Below are 18499 nucleotides of genomic sequence, written 5' to 3' on the forward strand. Positions count from 1 at the left end.
GGAATAACACTTATATAAGGTTATCCCTGTATATATATATAGCGCTGGGTGTGTGCTGGCAGACTCTCCCTCTGTCTCTCCAAAGGGCTAAGTGGGGTCCTGTCCTCTATCAGAGCATTCCCGGTGTGTGTGCTGTGTGTCGGTACGCGTGTGTCGACATGTATGAGGAGGAAAATGATGTGGAGGCGGAGCAGTTGCCTGTGTTGGTGATGTCACCCCCTAGGGAGTCGACACCTGACTGGATGATTGTATTTAAACAATTAAGTGATAATGTCAGCAATTTGCAAAAAACTGTTGACGACATGAGACAGCCGGCAAATCAATTAGTGCCTGTCCAGGCGTCTCAGACACCGTCAGGGGCGCTAAAACGCCCGTTACCTCAGTGGGTCGACACAGACCCTGACACAGATACTGAGTCTAGTGTCGACGGTGACGAGACAAACGTAATGTCCAGTAGGGCCACACGTTACATGATCACGGCAATGAAAGAGGCATTGAACCTTTCTGACACTACAAGTACCACAAAGAAGGGTAATATGTGGGGTGTGAAAAAACTACCAATAGTTTTTCCTGAGTCAGAGGAAATAAATGAGGTGTGTGATGAAGCGTGGGTTTCCCCCGATAAAAAACTGCTGATTTCTAATAAATTATTGGCATTATACCCCTTCCCACCAGAGGTTAGGGCGCGTTGGGAAACACCCCCTAGCGTAGATAAGGCGCTCACACGCTTATCAAAACAAGTGGCGTTACCGTCCCATGATACGACCGCCCTCAAGGAACCAGCTGATAGGAAGCCGGAAAATATCCTTAAAAGTATATACACACATACTGGTATTATACTGCGACCAGCAATCGCCTCAGCCTGGATGTGCAGTGCTGGGGTGGCTTGGTCGGATTCCCTGACTGAGAATATTGATACCCTGGACAGGGACAATATATTATTGACTATAGAGCATTTAAAGGATGCATTTCTATATATGCGAGATGCACAGAGGGATATTTGCACTCTGGCATCAAGAGTAAGTGCGATGTCCATTTCTGCCAGAAGAGGATTATGGACGCGACAGTGGTCAGGGGATGCGGATTCCAAACGGCATATGGAAGTATTGCCGTATAAAGGGGAGGAGTTATTTGGGGTCGGTCTATCGGACCTGGTGGCAACGGCTGGAAAATCCACCTTTTTACCCCAAGTCACCTCGCAGCAGAAAAAGATACCGTCTTTTCAGGCTCAGTCCTTTCGTCCCCATAAGGGCAAGCGGGCAAAAGGCCACTCATATCTGCCCTGGGGTAGAGGAAGGGGAAAAAGACTGCAGCAAACAGCCTCTTCCCACGAACAGAAGCCCTCCCCCGCTTCTGCCAAGTCCTCAGCATGACGCTGGGGCCTTACAAGCGGACTCAGGCACGGTGGGGGCCCGTCTCAAGAATTTCAGCGCGCAGTGGGCACACTCGCAAGTGGACCCCTGGATCCTGCAGGTAGTATCTCAGGGGTACAAATTGGAATTCGAGACGTCTCCCCCTCGCCGGTTCCTGAAGTCTGCTTTACCAACGTCTCCCCCCGACAGGGAGGCGGTATTGGAAGCCATTCACAAGCTGTATTCCCAGCAGGTGATAATCAAGGTACCCCTCCTACAACAGGGAAAGGGGTATTATTCCACGCTGTTTGTGGTACCGAAGCCGGACGGCTCGGTGAGACCCATTTTAAATCTGAAATCCTTGAACACTTACATAAAAAGGTTCAAGTTCAAGATGGAGTCACTCAGAGCAGTGATAGCGAACCTGGAAGAAGGGGACTATATGGTGTCTCTGGACATCAAGGATGCTTACCTCCATGTCCCAATTTGCCCTTCTCACCAAGGGTACCTCAGGTTTGTGGTACAGAACTGTCACTATCAGTTTCAGACGCTGCCGTTTGGATTGTCCACGGCACCCCGGGTCTTTACCAAGGTAATGGGCGAAATGATGATTCTTCTTCGAAGAAAAGGCGTCTTAATTATCCCTTACTTGGACGATCTCCTGATAAGGGCAAGGTCCAGAGAACAGTTAGAGGTCGGAGTAGCACTATCTCAAGTAGTACTACGACAGCACGGATGGATTCTAAATATTCCAAAATCACAGCTGATTCCGACGACACGTCTGCTGTTCCTAGGGATGATTCTGGACACAGTACAGAAAAAGGTGTTTCTCCCGGAGGAGAAAGCCAAGGAGTTATCCGACCTAGTCAGGAACCTCCTAAGACCAGGCCAAGTGTCAGTACATCAATGCACAAGGGTCCTGGGAAAGATGGTGGCTTCTTACGAAGCGATTCCATTCGGCAGATTCCACGCAAGAACTTTTCAGTGGGATCTGCTGGACAAATGGTCCGGATCGCATCTTCAAATGCATCAGCGGATAACCCTGTCTCCAAGGACAAGGGTGTCTCTCCTGTGGTGGTTACAGAGTGCTCATCTCCTAGAGGGCCGCAGATTCGGCATTCAGGATTGGGTCCTGGTGACCACGGATGCCAGCCTGAGAGGCTGGGGAGCAGTCACACAGGGAAGAAATTTCCAGGGCTTGTGGTCAAGCATGGAAACGTCACTTCACATAAATATCCTGGAACTAAGGGCCATTTACAATGCCCTAAGTCAGGCAAGACCTCTGCTTCAGGGTCAGCCGGTGTTGATCCAGTCGGACAACATCACGGCAGTCGCCCACGTAAACAGACAGGGCGGCACAAGAAGCAGGAGGGCAATGATGGAAGTGGCAAGGATTCTTCGCTGGGCGGAGAATCATGTGATAGCACTGTCAGCAGTGTTCATTCCGGGAGTGGACAACTGGGAAGCAGACTTCCTCAGCAGACACGATCTTCACCCGGGGGAGTAAGGACTTCACCCAGAAGTCTTCCACATGATTGTGAACCGTTGGGAAAAACCAAAGGTGGACATGATGGCGTCCCGCCTCAACAAAGATATTGCGCCAGGTCAAGGGACCCTCAGGCAATAGCTGTGGACGCTCTGGTAACACCGTGGGTGTACCAGTCAGTGTATGTGTTCCCTCCTCTTCCTCTCATACCAAAGTACTGAGAATCATAAGAAGGAGAGGAGTAAAGACTATACTCGTGGCTCCGGATTGGCCAAGAAGGACTTGGTATCCGGAAATTCAAGAGATGCTCACGGAAGACCCGTGGCCTCTACCTCTAAGAAAGGACCTGCTCCAGCAGGGACCATGTCTGTTCCAAGACTTACCGCGGCTGCGTTTGACGGCATGGCGGTTGAACGCCGGATCCTGAAGGAAAAAGGCATTCCGGATGAAGTCATCCCTACCCTGATCAAAGCCAGGAAGGATGTAACCATACAACATTATCACCGTATTTGGCGTAAATATGTTGCGTGGTGCGAGGCCAGGAAGGCCCCTACAGAGGAATTTCAACTGGGTCGTTTCCTGCATTTCCTGCAAACAGGACTGTCTATGGGCCTCAAATTAGGGTCCATTAAGGTTCAAATTTCGGCCCTGTCAATATTCTTCCAAAAAGAACTGGCTTCTGTTCCTGAAGTTCAGACGTTTGTCAAGGGAGTACTGCATATACAGCCTCCTTTTGTGCCTCCAGTGGCACCTTGGGATCTCAATGTAGTTTTGGGATTCCTAAAATCACATTGGTTTGAACCACTCACCACTGTGGACTTAAAATATCTCACATGGAAAGTGGTAATGCTGTTAGCCCTGGCTTCAGCCAGGCGTGTCTCAGAATTGGCGGCTTTATCCTATAAAAGCCCTTACCTAATTTTTCATACGGACAGGGCAGAATTGAGGACTCGTCCTCAATTTCTTCCTAAGGTGGTTTCAGCATTTCACTTAAACCAGCCTATTGTGGTGCCTGCGGCTACTAGGGACTTGGAGGATTCCAAGTTGCTGGACGTAGTCAGGGCCCTGAAAATATATGTTTCCAGGACGGCTGGAGTCAGAAAATCTGATTCGCTGTTTATCCTGTATGCACCCAGCAAGCTGGGTGCTCCTGCTTCTAAGCAGACGATTGCTCGTTGGATTTGTAGTACAATTCAGCTTGCACATTCTGTGGCAGGCCTGCCACAGCCAAAATCTGTAAAAGCCCATTCCACACGGAAAGTGGGCTCATCTTGGGCGGCTGCCCGAGGGGTCTCGGCTTTACAACTTTGCCGAGCAGCTACTTGGTCAGGGGCAAACACGTTTGCTAAATTCTACAAATTTGATACCCTGGCTGAGGAGGACCTGGAGTTCTCTCATTCGGTGCTGCAGAGTCATCCGCACTCTCCCGCCCGTTTGGGAGCTTTGGTATAATCCCCATGGTCCTTTCGGAGTCCCCAGCATCCACTAGGACGTTAGAGAAAATAAGAATTTACTTACCGATAATTCTATTTCTCATAGTCCGTAGTGGATGCTGGGCGCCCATCCCAAGTGCGGATTGTCTGCATTACTTGTACATAGTTATTGTTACAAAAATCGGGTTATTGTTGTTGTGAGCCATCTTTTCAGAGGCTCCTTCTGTTATCATGCTGTTAACTGGGTTCAGATCACAAGTTGTACGGTGTGATTGGTGTGGCTGGTATGAGTCTTACCCGGGATTCAAAATCCTTCCTTATTGTGTACGCTCGTCCGGGCACAGTATCCTAACTGAGGCTTGGAGGAGGGTCATGGGGGGAGGAGCCAGTGCACACCAGCTAGTCCTAAAGCTTTTACTTTGTGCCCAGTCTCCTGCGGAGCCGCTATTCCCCATGGTCCTTTCGGAGTCCCCAGCATCCACTACGGACTATGAGAAATAGAATTATCGGTAAGTAAATTCTTATTTTCTATTTAAAAATACTTGATCTTGATTGTCACACTATATCTTATATGATCCTAAATAAATGTTCATTTTTATTGTCTCATTTTTTCATAAAGAGTGCCCCAGCACAGAGTCTTTATTTTTTCCTCCTCTTTTCAATGTAAACCCAATGACTCTGGGAGCACCACCGACGGCATATTTACACATCAGTGTTACATTTCCGATGTCGGTCACGGACACATTTCCTCAAATAAGGTCTTGTCTGTTATCATTTACCAGTGCGGAACACCCTCTTTTTCTTTTTTTCATATTAAAGACGCAGCGTTATATATGTGAGACGCTGCGAGAGACGTTGGGCTATTGGGTTCAAGAGCCAATGCCATGGCAATTTCTGCTAGGCGAGCCCTGTGGACCCGCCAATGAACGGGTGATGCTGATTCAAAGAGACATATGGAAACTTTGCCTTACAAGGGTGAGGTTTTATTTGGTGAGGGCCTCGCGGACCTGGTTTCCACAGCTACCGCGGGTAAATCTTCTTTTTTGCCTTATGTTCCCCCACAGCAAAAGAAAACACCTCAATATCAGATGCAGTCCTTTCGGTCGCATAAGTCTAGAAGAGGTCGGGGCTCGTCCTTCCTCGCCAGAGGTAAGGGTGGAGGGAAAAGAATGCCTGCTACGGCTAGTTCCCAGGAACAGAAGTCCTCCCCGGCTTCTACAAAATCCACCGCATGACGCTGGGGCTCCACTGTGGGAGTCCGCGCCGGTGGGGGCACGCCTTCGACTCTTCAGCCAGGTCTGGGTTCTGTCAGATTTGGATCCTTGGGCGATAGAAATTGTATCCCAAGGCTACAAACTGGAATTCAAAGAAGTGCCTCCTCGCCGATTTTTCAAGTCGGCTTTGCCAGCTTCTCCCCCAGAGAGGGAAATAGTTTTAGCTGCAATACAAAAGCTGTGTCGACAGCAGGTGATTATCACGGTTCCCCTAATACAACAGGGGAAAGGGTACTATTCAACCCTATTTGTGGTCCCGAAACCGGATGGCTCGGTCAGACCCATTCTGAATCTAAAATCCCTAAACCTGTGTCTAAAGAGTTTCAGATTCAAGATGCAATCTCTCCGGGCAGTGATCTCCAGCCTGGAAGGGGGGGATTTTATGGTATCACTAGACATAAAGGATGCATACCTTCATGTCCCCATTTATCCTCCCCATCAGGCGTACCTGAGATTCTCTGTACAGGACACTCATTACCAGTTTCAGACGTTGCCGTTTGGGCTGTCCACGGCCCCGAGGATTTTCACCAAGGTAATGGCGGAAATGATGGTGCTACTATGCAGGCAAGGAGTCACAATTATCCCATACTTGGACGATCTCCTGATAAAAGCGAGATCGAGAGATCAGTTGCTGAAAAGCGTGTCACTCTCCCTGAGAGTGCTGCAGCAACACGGCTGGATCCTAAATCTGCCAAAGTCGCATTTGATTCCAACGACTCGGATATCATTTTTAGGCATGATTCTGGACACGGAGAAGAAGAGAGTTTTTCTCCCAACGGAAAAAGCCCAGGAACTCCAGAACATGGTCAGAGACCTGTTAAAGCCAAAAAGAGTGTCCGTTCATCAATACACTCGAGTACTGGGAAAGATGGTGGCGGCCTACGAGGCCATCCCCTTCGGCAGGTTCCAGGCGAGGACATTTCAGTGGGACCTTCTGGACAAGTGGTCGGGGTCCCATCTACAAATACATCAGAAAATAAGCCTGTCCCCCAGGGCCAGGGTGTCTCTCCTGTGGTGGCTGCAGAGTGCTCACCTTCTAGAGGGTCGCAGGTTCGGCATTCAAGACTGGGTTCTGGTAACCACGGACGCGAGCCTCCGAGGATGGGGAGCAGTCACACAAGGAAGAAATTTTCAGGGACTGTGGTCAAGCCAGGAGGCTTGTCTACACATCAACGTGCTGGAATTAAGGGACTTATACAACGGCCTACGACAAGCGGAGACTCTTCTTTGCGACCTACCTGTTCTGATTCAATCGGACAACGCCACAGCAGTGGCTCATGTAAACCGCCAGGGCGGGACAAGGAGCAGAGTGGCAATGGCGGAAGCCACCAGGATTCTTCGCTGGGCGGAAAATCACGTAAGCGCGCTGTCAGCAGTCTTCATTCTGGGAGTGGACAACTGGGAAGCAGACTTCCTCAGCAGACACGATCTCCATCCAGGAGAGTAGGGACTTCATCAAGAAGTTTTTGCAGAGATAACAAGTTTTTGGGGGGCTTCCTCAAATAGACATGATGGCGTCACGCCTCAACAAGAAGATTCGGAGGTATTGTGCCAGGTCAAGGGACCCTCAGGCAGTAGCGGTAGACGCCCTGGTGACACCGTGGGTGTTTCAATCGGTCTGTCTTCCCTCCTCTTCCACTCATTTAAAAAATATTGAGACGAAAGAGAGTCCAGACAATACTCATTGTTCCGGATTGGCCTCGAAGGGCCTGGTATTCAGATCTTCAGGAGATGCTCACAGAAGATCCGTGGCCTCTTCCTCCCAGGGAGGACCTGTTGCAGCAGGGGCCCTGCGTGTTCCAAGACTTACCGCGGTTACGTTTGATGGCATGGCGGTTGAACGCCAAATCCTAGCTAGGAAAGGTATTCCGGGGGAAGTCATCCCTACTCTGATACAAGCTAGGAAGGAGGTGACGGCGAAACATGATCACCGCATCTGGAGGAAATGTGTATCTTGGTGTGAAGCCAAGAATGTTCCTACAGAAGATTTCCACCTGGGCCGTTTTCTCCACTTTCTGCAGACAGGAGTGGATATGGGCCTAAAGTTAGGCTCCATTAAGGTGCAGATTTCGGCCCTGTCAATATTCTTTCAGAAGGAATTGGCTTGTAAAGGGAGTGCTGCACATCCAGCCTCCTTTTGTGCCCCCAGTGGCGCCATGGGACCTTAACGTGGTGTTCCAGTTCCTTAAGTCACACTGGTTTGAACCTCTTCAAAGAGTTGAGTTAAAATTTCTCACTTGGAAAGTGGTCATGTTGTTAGCCTTGGCATCTGCGAGGCGGGTGTCTGAATTGGCGTCTTGTCTCACAAAAAGCCCCTATCTGATTTTCCATGTGGATAGAGCAGAGTTGAGGACTCGTCCTCAATTTCTGCCTAAGGTGGTTTCATTGTTTCATATGAACCAACCTATTGTGGTGCCTGTGGCTACGGGTGACTTGGAGGATTCCAAGTCTCTTGATGTAGTCAGGGCCTTAAAAGTTTATGTAGCCAGGATGGCTCGGGTTAGGAAAACAGAGGCACTGTTTGTCCTGTATGCAGCCAACAAGGTTGGCGCTCCTGCTTCTAAGCAGACTATTGCCTGCTGGATCTGTAACACGATTCAGCAGGCTCATTCTACGGCTGGATTGCCGTTACCAAATTCGGTAAAGGCCCATTCCACTAGGAATGTAGGCTCTTCTTGGGCGGCTGCCCGAGGTGTCTCGGCATTACAATTTTGCCGAGCAGCTACTTGGTTGGGTTCAAACACTTTTTCTAAATTCTATAAGTTTGATACCTTGGCTAATGAGGACCTCATGTTTGCTCAATCGGTGCTGCAGAGTCATCCGCACTCTACCGCCTGGTCTGGAGCTTTGGGATAATCCCCATGGTCCTTACGGAGTCCCCAGCATCCTCTAGGACGTAAGAGAAAATAAGATTTTAAACCTACCGGTAAATCTTTTTCTCGTAGTCCGTAGAGGATGCTGGGCGCCCGTCCCAGTGCGGACTATCTTCTGCAAGACTTGTATATAGTTATTGCTTACATAAGGGTTATGTTACAGTTTGATCAGTCTCTGGCTGATGCTGTTTTGTTTCATACTGTTAACTGGTTAGTATATTCCATGTTGTACGGTGTGATTGGTGTGGCTGGTATGTATCTTGCCCTTAGATTAACAAAAATCCTTTCCTCGTACTGTCCGTCTCCTCTGGGCACAGTTCTTTAACTGAGGTCTGGAGGAGGGGCATAGAGGGAGAATCCAGTGCACACCCACCTAAAGTCTTTATAGTGCCCATGTCTCCTGCGGAGCCCGTCTATACCCCATGGTCCTTACGGAGTCCCCAGCATCCTCTACGGACTAGGAGAAAAAGATTTACCGGTAGGTTTAAAATCTTATTTTTTCGAAGTGTCCCCCAAGGCAGTGCGTTCCATGAGGAGCCTTATATACTAGTAAAGCAAGTATGGATTGTGCCTTAATCTATCTCCGTCCGTGGTGGACACGTGGGTATGTGTGTGTGTGTGTGTGTGTGTGTGTGTGTGTGTGTGGGGGTAGATGGCATTAGAATGGGAACTCTCATCCCACATATGTTCCCAAAACTGCTCCTGCCATCACCGGGTGGAGATATTTGACGGTAAACTCTCTTCATGGCAGGTTTGGACTGCTGCCGGGGTTCATCCAGGTGGCTGCACTGAAGCCTGTACATGTCACAGCGTTTACAGTCACACTTCTCTAGGCTGTTGGTCTGGGAGCAACCATTGCCTTTTCTTAAACCTTAAGGGGGTTATTCAATTTGCCTCCGAAGAGACATTGGGAGTAAAAACCCTGATGTTTCTTCAGGTGCTGCGGTCGGGCTATTTAATTCGCTTGGCTGGTAATGAGTGCAGTTACAACTGTAAACACACAGGTTCAGTGAAACCTGTGTGTTTTCGGGTGAAATAGCCCCGTTTTCGGATGAACATGGGGCTGTTATCGGCCATTTTGCTTTGCCTGCCTAAGGCAAGTGAAGCAAAATCCCTGATAAGCCGCTGCACGCGCCGGTTTATCGGGGCTAATTAGATAGCCCCCTGGCGGCGATACTTTACACCCACAATCGTTGCTGGCAAATTGAATATCCCCCCCCTAAATCTGCTGTTGTGAAGGCTTTCTAATATGACATCAGATTACAGAGGTATCCATTTGTGTTACTATGTTCACACCCAGTGAACTCCACTAGATACCTGTCTGTCCAGTACCCACCTACACCCTACTGCTTGTAATCTGCAGGAGGTATATTATTATTATTACTTAATTTTAGTTATAAGGCGCCACAAGCGTTTTGCAGCGCTGCACAAAGGGCATACAATAGAACAGTACAGGGAGACAGAACTTAACATTAAGGTAAAAAATAACAAAGGTAACAAAGAGCACCACAAGTCTCAATACACAATATAGCTAAGATGTAAGTAGCGAGGGAGTATTCAGCGCACTACTAGGGACTGGCGGCCATAGATAGAGATGAGCCTTTACCAGCAGGAGAATAGGTGGGTGAAGATGGTCGCTGAGTAGGAGAGAGCTGTGAGTGAAATGTAAGGAGAAGAGGGCCCTGCTCTGAGGAGCTAACAATCTAGTGGGAAGGGGCGACAGACACTCTACTAGTGACTAACAGCGAAAATGTACTTATTACAATAGGCCTAATACTCATGGACAGAATCCTCAGTGTCTGGTACGTTGGCATAAGTATTAATACATCTTGAACCGGAATAAAAGTGGGGATCACTGATCCCTGTAAGATGCCGTCTCTGAACCGCTCTGCGCTGCCTGACCGACATTTTCCCTGTTCCTTCACAGGTGCGAACAGGGAAATGTCCCCTCCCAAGGGGCCGTAGCCATACACTGTGACGTATCTCACAGGGGAGGAATGGGGAAATGTCTCCTCCCAGGGGCGGAGCTTAGATATTGTGGCCCATACACTGTGACCTATCTCGCAGGGGATGAATGGAGAAATGTCTCCTACCAGGGGCGGGGCACAGATACTGTGTAGCCATACACTGTGACGTATCTCACAGGGGATGAATGGAGAAATGTCTCCTCCCAGGGGCGGGGGACAGATACTGTGCAGCCATACACTGTGACGTATCTCACAGGGGAGGAATGGAGAAATGTCTCCTCCCAGGGGTGGAGCTTAGATATCGTGGCACATACATTGTGAGATGTTCTTTAAATATTTAAGATTTATTATTGGTTGCCATTATGTTCAGTTTCTTTTGTAAATAACTTTTGAGAGCTATATCCAGACTATAATGTAACTTTATAGTAATGTATCTTGGTCATGGCAGTAAGTGGGTCCGTACCCTGGGCATCCACTTCTGGTCCTGCATGCAGCATGTAACACCTCCCTGAGGCTCTGGAGAAGTTTGCATGTGTTCCTATTTGTGTGCACATTTCTGGCCAGGGAGTGCTAATACCTGCCCTGACACATTGGGGAGGGTGGCGGATGGGGGAAGGGTTTTGCGTTACATCTAATCTCACTGCTTGCTGATATAAAAGCATGGGCAGCCTTTCATTGGGAGTGTTTATGTACCATATATGTAGATAATCCAATGGGGGGCTGCTGTAGAAGAGGTTAGAGTGCCATTTATTGTGCAGAACTGCAGCTGGAGCCGATGAGATGGACTCATACTCTCCAGCCGGTTCCCCCCTTCCTTACTGCGCTCAGCACGTCCGTATAGGTGACTGGTCTCTTGTGTACTGTAGTATTTCATATATAGTGGTAGATGCTCAATTAGCTTAGTGATATCATTCAGGTGCTTGAAAGGGAGGGGTATTTCTAAGCAAGAAAAAATAAATTTTGTTTCCCCCAGCACACTGAATAATAACAGTAACCAGATTTAAATCCCACACAATATTAGGAATCAGAGATCTTGGTTACATATATTTGCGCAGATGTATGAATAAGCCCCAAAGCCGCATCAAGGCACCTCTGTATATTTGGGGTCCCTAGCGCTATATCTAGGTGCAGGGTGTGGCACCCCAAAGCACCAGCATAAACCAGAAAGCCCAGGGCAGCATACCAGTGAAAAAACTATAGTGTTAATAAATTAGGGTTAGGAATCCGAAGCTATAAATGGGATACAAAAATGAGATGTAATTTAAAATGGAGATATAGTGTTATAGAAATTAGTTTGTAAAAAGTGTTAATAGAATGTAAAGGTATGCCACACTAAAGCCATCCAGCTCAGCCAGTCCAGGGGCATCACACCTCCATTACCCCACTCTGGGTCTATGATTAACCAGCAAGGAGCCACATGATGATGGATCCTTACTTAAATATATCTAAGCTAAGAGCTACCTACCTTGGAGCAACCCCATAATGCTCCATATGGCATGTCAGGGTCTGCACCTCCTCCTAATGCAGGAACCTCTCTGCCTCTCACAACAGACATATATAATGGCAGATGCTCAATTAGCTTAGTGATATCAACAGGTGCTTGAAAGGGAGGGGTATTTCTAAGCAAGAAAAAAAAAAAAAAACATTTTGTTTCCCCCAGCACCCTGAATGATAACAGTAACCAGATTTAAATCCCACATATGAATATTAGAATTCAGAGATCTCCGTTACATTTTTTTTTTTTTCGTACTGTAGTATTTCCTCACGGTGTTACTGACTGGTGGCCTGACGAATGTAATTCTGTTTCCCATTGCAGGAGGATACAGCAGGTGACAGCTGGCTGATGCATGGCCACAGAACACTAGGCACAGAGATGGTGCTGAAAAAGGTACTATAATGACTCTAGCTCCCTCCACTGGTCAAATGAAAAACTGTGTTTGCAGGGTGGATAGAATAGATCAGGCCATTAAGTAAATTATACTGCTTGTTCTTAATTAAGGTTGTTAAAATTAATGTAATCTTATTGTGCTATTATCGTGTAGCATCACCTAAAAAAATATTTGATGCTGCGTTTCTCATAGGAGCTTCTGAGTTTTTAAAATACCTGTACGGAATCAGATATTTTAGTACATAGGTTCAGTTTGCGTAGCCAGTGTTCTGGGGGAGGGACTGTTATGCCACCTCTGCTTAGTCCTGTAATCCTCCCTCCAAACTTCTGCTGATGTATTTCTTTCCTTGAATTAAAGAGACAGTAAAGTCAGTATTTGAAATGAATATGTATTAAATCCTGTGCAGCCGAATAATATACCTGGACAAATCCTGCAGCATTTCTTCCTCTCTGTATATTTATCATGCTGCCCTTACCTCCTGACGCAGGTTATCGATGGTGGGGGTGATGGTTCCCTATCAGAACAGGATATACATTGACTGGCGGCCTTGCAGTGCAGAAATACTGCATGGGTTCATATAGAAAGGGTGTGGCCAGTTATGTCACAGCAGCTCAAATGACTGCAGTATCAGTGATTTTACATTTTATCAGCACTCATTAGGCTATCCATAAATAGGTTATGTGAAATGCCGGATTTTGTAAAAGGTTCTCTGAAGCGAAACCAGAGGCTATAGTTTCTTCTGCTGCCCTATCTACATAAGAGGGGGGAGGAGGGAGACCATACAAGATTAAAAGCATATCGGTTTGTAAATGGGCCTATTGACCAATACATTTTATTTATAGTGTGAGTGTGATTTAGAGCATCATATTGTACCTGACCCCTAATTATGACTCTTCTGCCCTCAGCCCAGCGTCACATATCAAGCAATCAGCAAGCGACTGAAGGTGTCTGAGGAAGTGAGAACCCCCGCCCCTCGTGCTCATTGTTAAGTCCCAGTACCATCTGATGTGTGTTACTAATAATCCTCTTTCTTACTGTCTTCAGGATACCGGCTCAACGTCCATCCAGGCAGCAGACAGCACAGCCATCAACGGCAGCATCACACCCACAGACAAAAAGTACGTCCTCGCCCGCTTCACACGGTACTATGCCGGCTTCCACAGCGCTGCACTTGTCCACCGGCAGGAGATAGGCAAAACATCCCCGCACATTGCTGTGTGTGATGCACCTGTTGGGTGATGTAGCCCTATCGCACTGCTGTACGTGACGCACCCCTATCACATTGCTGTACGTGACGCACCTGCAGGGCGATGTAGCCCTATCACATTGCTGTACGTGACGCACCTGCAGGGCGATGCAGCCCTATCACATTGCTGTACGTGACGCACCTGCAGGGCGATGCAGCCCTATCACATTGCTGTACGTGACGCACCTGCAGGGCGATGCAGCCCTATCACATTGCTGTGTGTGACGCACCTACAGGGCGATGCAGCCCTATCACATTGCTGTACGTGACGCACCTACAGGGCGATGCAGCCCTATCACATTGCTGTGTGTGACGCACCTACAGGGCGATGCAGCCCTATCACATTGCTGTACGTGACGCACCTACAGGGCGATGCAGCCCTATCACATTGCTGTGTGTGACGCACCTGCAGGGCGATGCAGCCCTATCACATTGCTGTACGTGACGCACCTACAGGGCGATGCAGCCCTATCACATTGCTGTGTGTGACGCACCTACAGGGCGATGCAGCCCTATCACATTGCTGTACGTGACGCACCTACAGGGCGATGTAGCCCTATCACATTGCTGTGTGTGATGCACCTGCAGGACGATGTAGCCCTATCACATTGCTGTGTGTGACGCACCTGCAGGACGATGTAGCCCTATCACATTGCTGTGTGTGACGCACCTGCAGGGCGATGCAGCCCTATCACATTGCTGTGTGTGACGCACCTGCAGGGCGATGCAGCCCTATCACATTGCTGTGTGTGACGCACCTGCAGGACGATGTAGCCCTATCACATTGCTGTGTGTGACGCACCTGCAGGGCGATGTAGCCCTATCACATTGCTGTGTGTGACGCACCTGCAGGACGATGTAGCCCTATCACATTGCTGTGTGTGACGCACCTGCAGGACGATGTAGCCCTATCACATTGCTGTGTGTGACGCACCTGCAGGACGATGTAGCCCTATCACATTGCTGTGTGTGACGCACCTGCAGGACGATGTAGCCCTATCACATTGCTGTGTGTGACGCACCTGCAGGGCGATGCAGCCCTATTACATTGCTGTGTGTGACGCACCTACAGGGCGATGCAGCCCTATCACATTGCTGTGTGTGATGCACCTGCAGGACGATGTAGCCCTATTACATAGCTGTACATGACGCACCTACAGAGCCGTGTCTCCCTATAATATTGCTGTATGTAGCACACCTGCCGGGTGATGTAGCCCTATCACATTGCTGTGTGTGACGCACCTGCAGGGCGATGTAGCCCTATCACATAGCTGTGTGTGACGCACCTGCAGGACGATGTAGCCCTATCACATTGCTGTGTGTGACGCACCTGCAGGGCGATGTAGCCCTATCACATTGCTGTGTGTGACGCACCTGCAGGGCCGTGTCTCCCTATTATATTGCTGTGTGTGACGCACCTGCAGGACGATGTAGCCCTATCACATTGCTGTGTGTGACGCACCTGCAGGGCGATGTAGCCCTATCACATTGCTGTGTGTGACGCACCTGCAGGGCCGTGTCTCCCTATTATATTGCTGTGTGTGACGCACCTGCAGGACGATGTAGCCCTATCACATTGCTGTGTGTGACGCACCTGCAGGACGATGTAGCCCTATCACATTGCTGTGTGTGACGCACCTGCAGGACGATGTAGCCCTATCACATTGCTGTGTGTGACGCACCTGCAGGACGATGTAGCCCTATCACATTGCTGTGTGTGACGCACCTGCAGGACGATGTAGCCCTATCACATTGCTGTGTGTGACGCGCCTGCAGGACGATGTAGCCCTATCACATTGCTGTGTGTGACGCGCCTGCAGGGCGATGTAGCCCTATCACATTGCTGTGTGTGACGCGCCTGCAGGACGATGTAGCCCTATCACATTGCTGTGTGTGACGCACCTGCAGGGCGATGTAGCCCTATCACATTGCTGTGTGTGACGCACCTGCAGGGCGATGTAGCCCTATCACATAGCTGTGTGTGACGCACCTGCAGGACGATGTAGCCCTATCACATTGCTGTGTGTGACGCACCTGCAGGGCGATGTAGCCCTATCACATTGCTGTGTGTGACGCACCTGCAGGGCGATGTAGCCCTATCACATAGCTGTACATGACGCACCTGCAGAGCCGTGTCTCCCTATTATATTGCTGTATGTAGCACACCTGCCGGGTGATGTAGCCCTATCACATTGCTGTGTGTGACGCACCTGCAGGGCGATGTAGCCCTATCACATAGCTGTGTGTGACGCACCTGCAGGACGATGTAGCCCTATCACATTGCTGTGTGTGACGCACCTGCAGGGCGATGTAACCCTATCACATTGCTGTGTGTGACGCACCTGCAGGACGATGTAGCCCTATCACATTGCTGTGTGTGACGCACCTGCCGGGTGATGTAGCCCTATCACATTGCTGTGTGTGACGCACCTGCAGGATGATGTAGCCCTATCACATTGCTGTGTGTGACGCACCTGCCGGGTGATGTAGCCCTATCACATTGCTGTGTGTGACGCACCTGCAGGGCGATGTAGCCCTATCACATAGCTGTGTGTGACGCACCTGCAGGGCGATGTAGCCCTATCACATTGCTGTGTGTGACGCACCTGCAGGACGATGTAGCCCTATCACATTGCTGTGTGTGACGCACCTGCAGGACGATGTAGCCCTATCACATTGCTGTGTGTGACGCACCTGCAGGACGATGTAGCCCTATCACATTGCTGTGTGTGACGCACCTGCAGGACGATGTAGCCCTATCACATTGCTGTGTGTGACGCACCTGCAGGACGATGTAGCCCTATCACATTGCTGTGTGTGACGCACCTGCAGGGCGATGTAGCCCTATCACATTGCTGTGTGTGACGCACCTGCAGGGCGATGCAGCCCTATCACATTGCTGTGTGTGACGCACCTGCAGAGCCGTGTCTCCCTATTATATTGCTGTATGTAGCACACCTGCCGGGTGATGTAGCCCTATCACATTGCTGTGTGTGACGCACCTGCAGGGCGATGTAGCCCTATCACATTGCTGTGTGTGACGCACCTGCAGGACGATGTAGCCCTATCACATTGCTGTGTGTGACGCACCTGCAGGGCGATGTAGCCCTATCACATTTCTGTGTGTGACGCACCTGCAGGGCGATGCAGCCCTATCACATAGCTGTACATGACGCACCTGCAGAGCCGTGTCTCCCTATAATATTGCTGTATGTAGCACACCTGCCGGGTGATGTAGCCCTATCACATTGCTGTGTGTGACGCACCTGCAGGGCGATGTAGCCCTATCACATTGCTGTGTGTGACGCACCTGCAGGACGATGTAGCCCTATCACATTGCTGTGTGTGACGCACCTGCAGGGCGATGTAGCCCTATCACATTGCTGTGTGTGACGCACCTGCAGGGCGATGCAGCCCTATCACATAGCTGTACATGACGCACCTGCAGAGCCGTGTCTCCCTATAATATTGCTGTATGTAGCACACCTGCCGGGTGATGTAGCCCTATCACATTGCTGTGTGTGACGCACCTGCAGGGCGATGTAGCCCTATCACATTGCTGTGTGTGACGCACCTGCAGGGCGATGTAGCCCTATCACATTGCTGTGTGTGACGCACCTGCAGGGCCGTGTCTCCCTATTATATTGCTGTGTGTGACGCACCTGCAGGACGATGTAGCCCTATCACATAGCTGTGTGTGACGCACCTGCAGGGCCGTGTCTCCCTATTATATTGCTGTGTGTGACGCACCTGCAGGACGATGTAGCCCTATCACATTGCTGTGTGTGACGCACCTGCAGGACGATGTAGCCCTATCACATTGCTGTGTGTGACGCACCTGCAGGACGATGTAGCCCTATCACATAGCTGTGTGTGACGCACCTGCTGGGCCGTGTCTCCCTATCACATTGCTGTGTGTGACGCACCTGCAGGACGATGTAGCCCTATCACATTGCTGTGTGTGACGCACCTGCAGGGCGATGTAGCCCTATCACATTGCTGTGTGTGACGCACCTGCAGGGCCGTGTCTCCCTATTATATTGCTGTGTGTGACGCACCTGCAGGACGATGTAGCCCTATCACATAGCTGTGTGTGACGCACCTGCAGGGCCGTGTCTCCCTATTATATTGCTGTGTGTGACGCACCTGCAGGACGATGTAGCCCTATCACATTGCTGTGTGTGACGCACCTGCAGGACGATGTAGCCCTATCACATTGCTGTGTGTGACGCACCTGCAGGGCGATGTAGCCCTATCACATTGCTGTGTGTGACGCACCTGCAGGGCGATGCAGCCCTATCACATTGCTGTGTGTGACGCACCTGCAGAGCCGTGTCTCCCTATTATATTGCTGTATGTAGCACACCTGCCGGGTGATGTAGCCCTATCACATTGCTGTGTGTGACGCACCTGCAGGGCGATGTAGCCCTATCACATAGCTGTGTGTGACGCACCTGCAGGACGATGTAGCCCTATCACATTGCTGTGTGTGACGCACCTGCAGGACGATGTAGCCCTATCACATTGCTGTGTGTGACGCACCTGCAGGACGATGTAGCCCTATCACATTGCTGTGTGTGACGCACCTGCAGGACGATGTAGCCCTATCACATAGCTGTGTGTGACGCACCTGCAGGACGATGTAGCCCTATCACATTGCTGTGTGTGACGCACCTGCAGGGCGATGTAGCCCTATCACATTGCTGTGTGTGACGCACCTGCAGGGCGATGCAGCCCTATCACATTGCTGTGTGTGACGCACCTGCAGGGCGATGCAGCCCTATCACATTGCTGTGTGTGACGCACCTGCAGGGCGATGTAGCCCTATCACATTGCTGTGTGTGACGCACCTGCAGGGCGATGCAGCCCTATCACATTGCTGTGTGTGACGCACCTGCAGGGCGATGCAGCCCTATCACATTGCTGTGTGTGACGCACCTGCAGGGCCGTGTCTCCCTATTATATTGCTGTATGTAACA

At 49.9% G+C, this 18499-nt stretch overlaps 1 protein-coding gene across 5 annotated transcripts in view; it reads left to right on the forward strand.

The window, feature by feature from the left end:
• GLYR1 (glyoxylate reductase 1 homolog) overlaps positions 1–18499 on the forward strand; it is a 138833-nt gene that overhangs the window by 78010 nt on the left and 42324 nt on the right. For all 5 annotated transcript variants that reach the window (XM_063935037.1, XM_063935039.1, XM_063935038.1 and 2 more), the window contains 3 exons: positions 12202–12273; positions 13180–13230; positions 13319–13392. In XM_063935037.1, coding sequence (XP_063791107.1) covers positions 12202–12273; positions 13180–13230; positions 13319–13392 — 197 coding nt within the window. The remainder of the gene's footprint in view (positions 1–12201; positions 12274–13179; positions 13231–13318; positions 13393–18499) is intronic.

This window comes from Pseudophryne corroboree, chromosome 7, assembly GCF_028390025.1.
Source record: "Pseudophryne corroboree isolate aPseCor3 chromosome 7, aPseCor3.hap2, whole genome shotgun sequence".
Lineage (NCBI taxonomy): Eukaryota > Metazoa > Chordata > Amphibia > Anura > Myobatrachidae > Pseudophryne > Pseudophryne corroboree.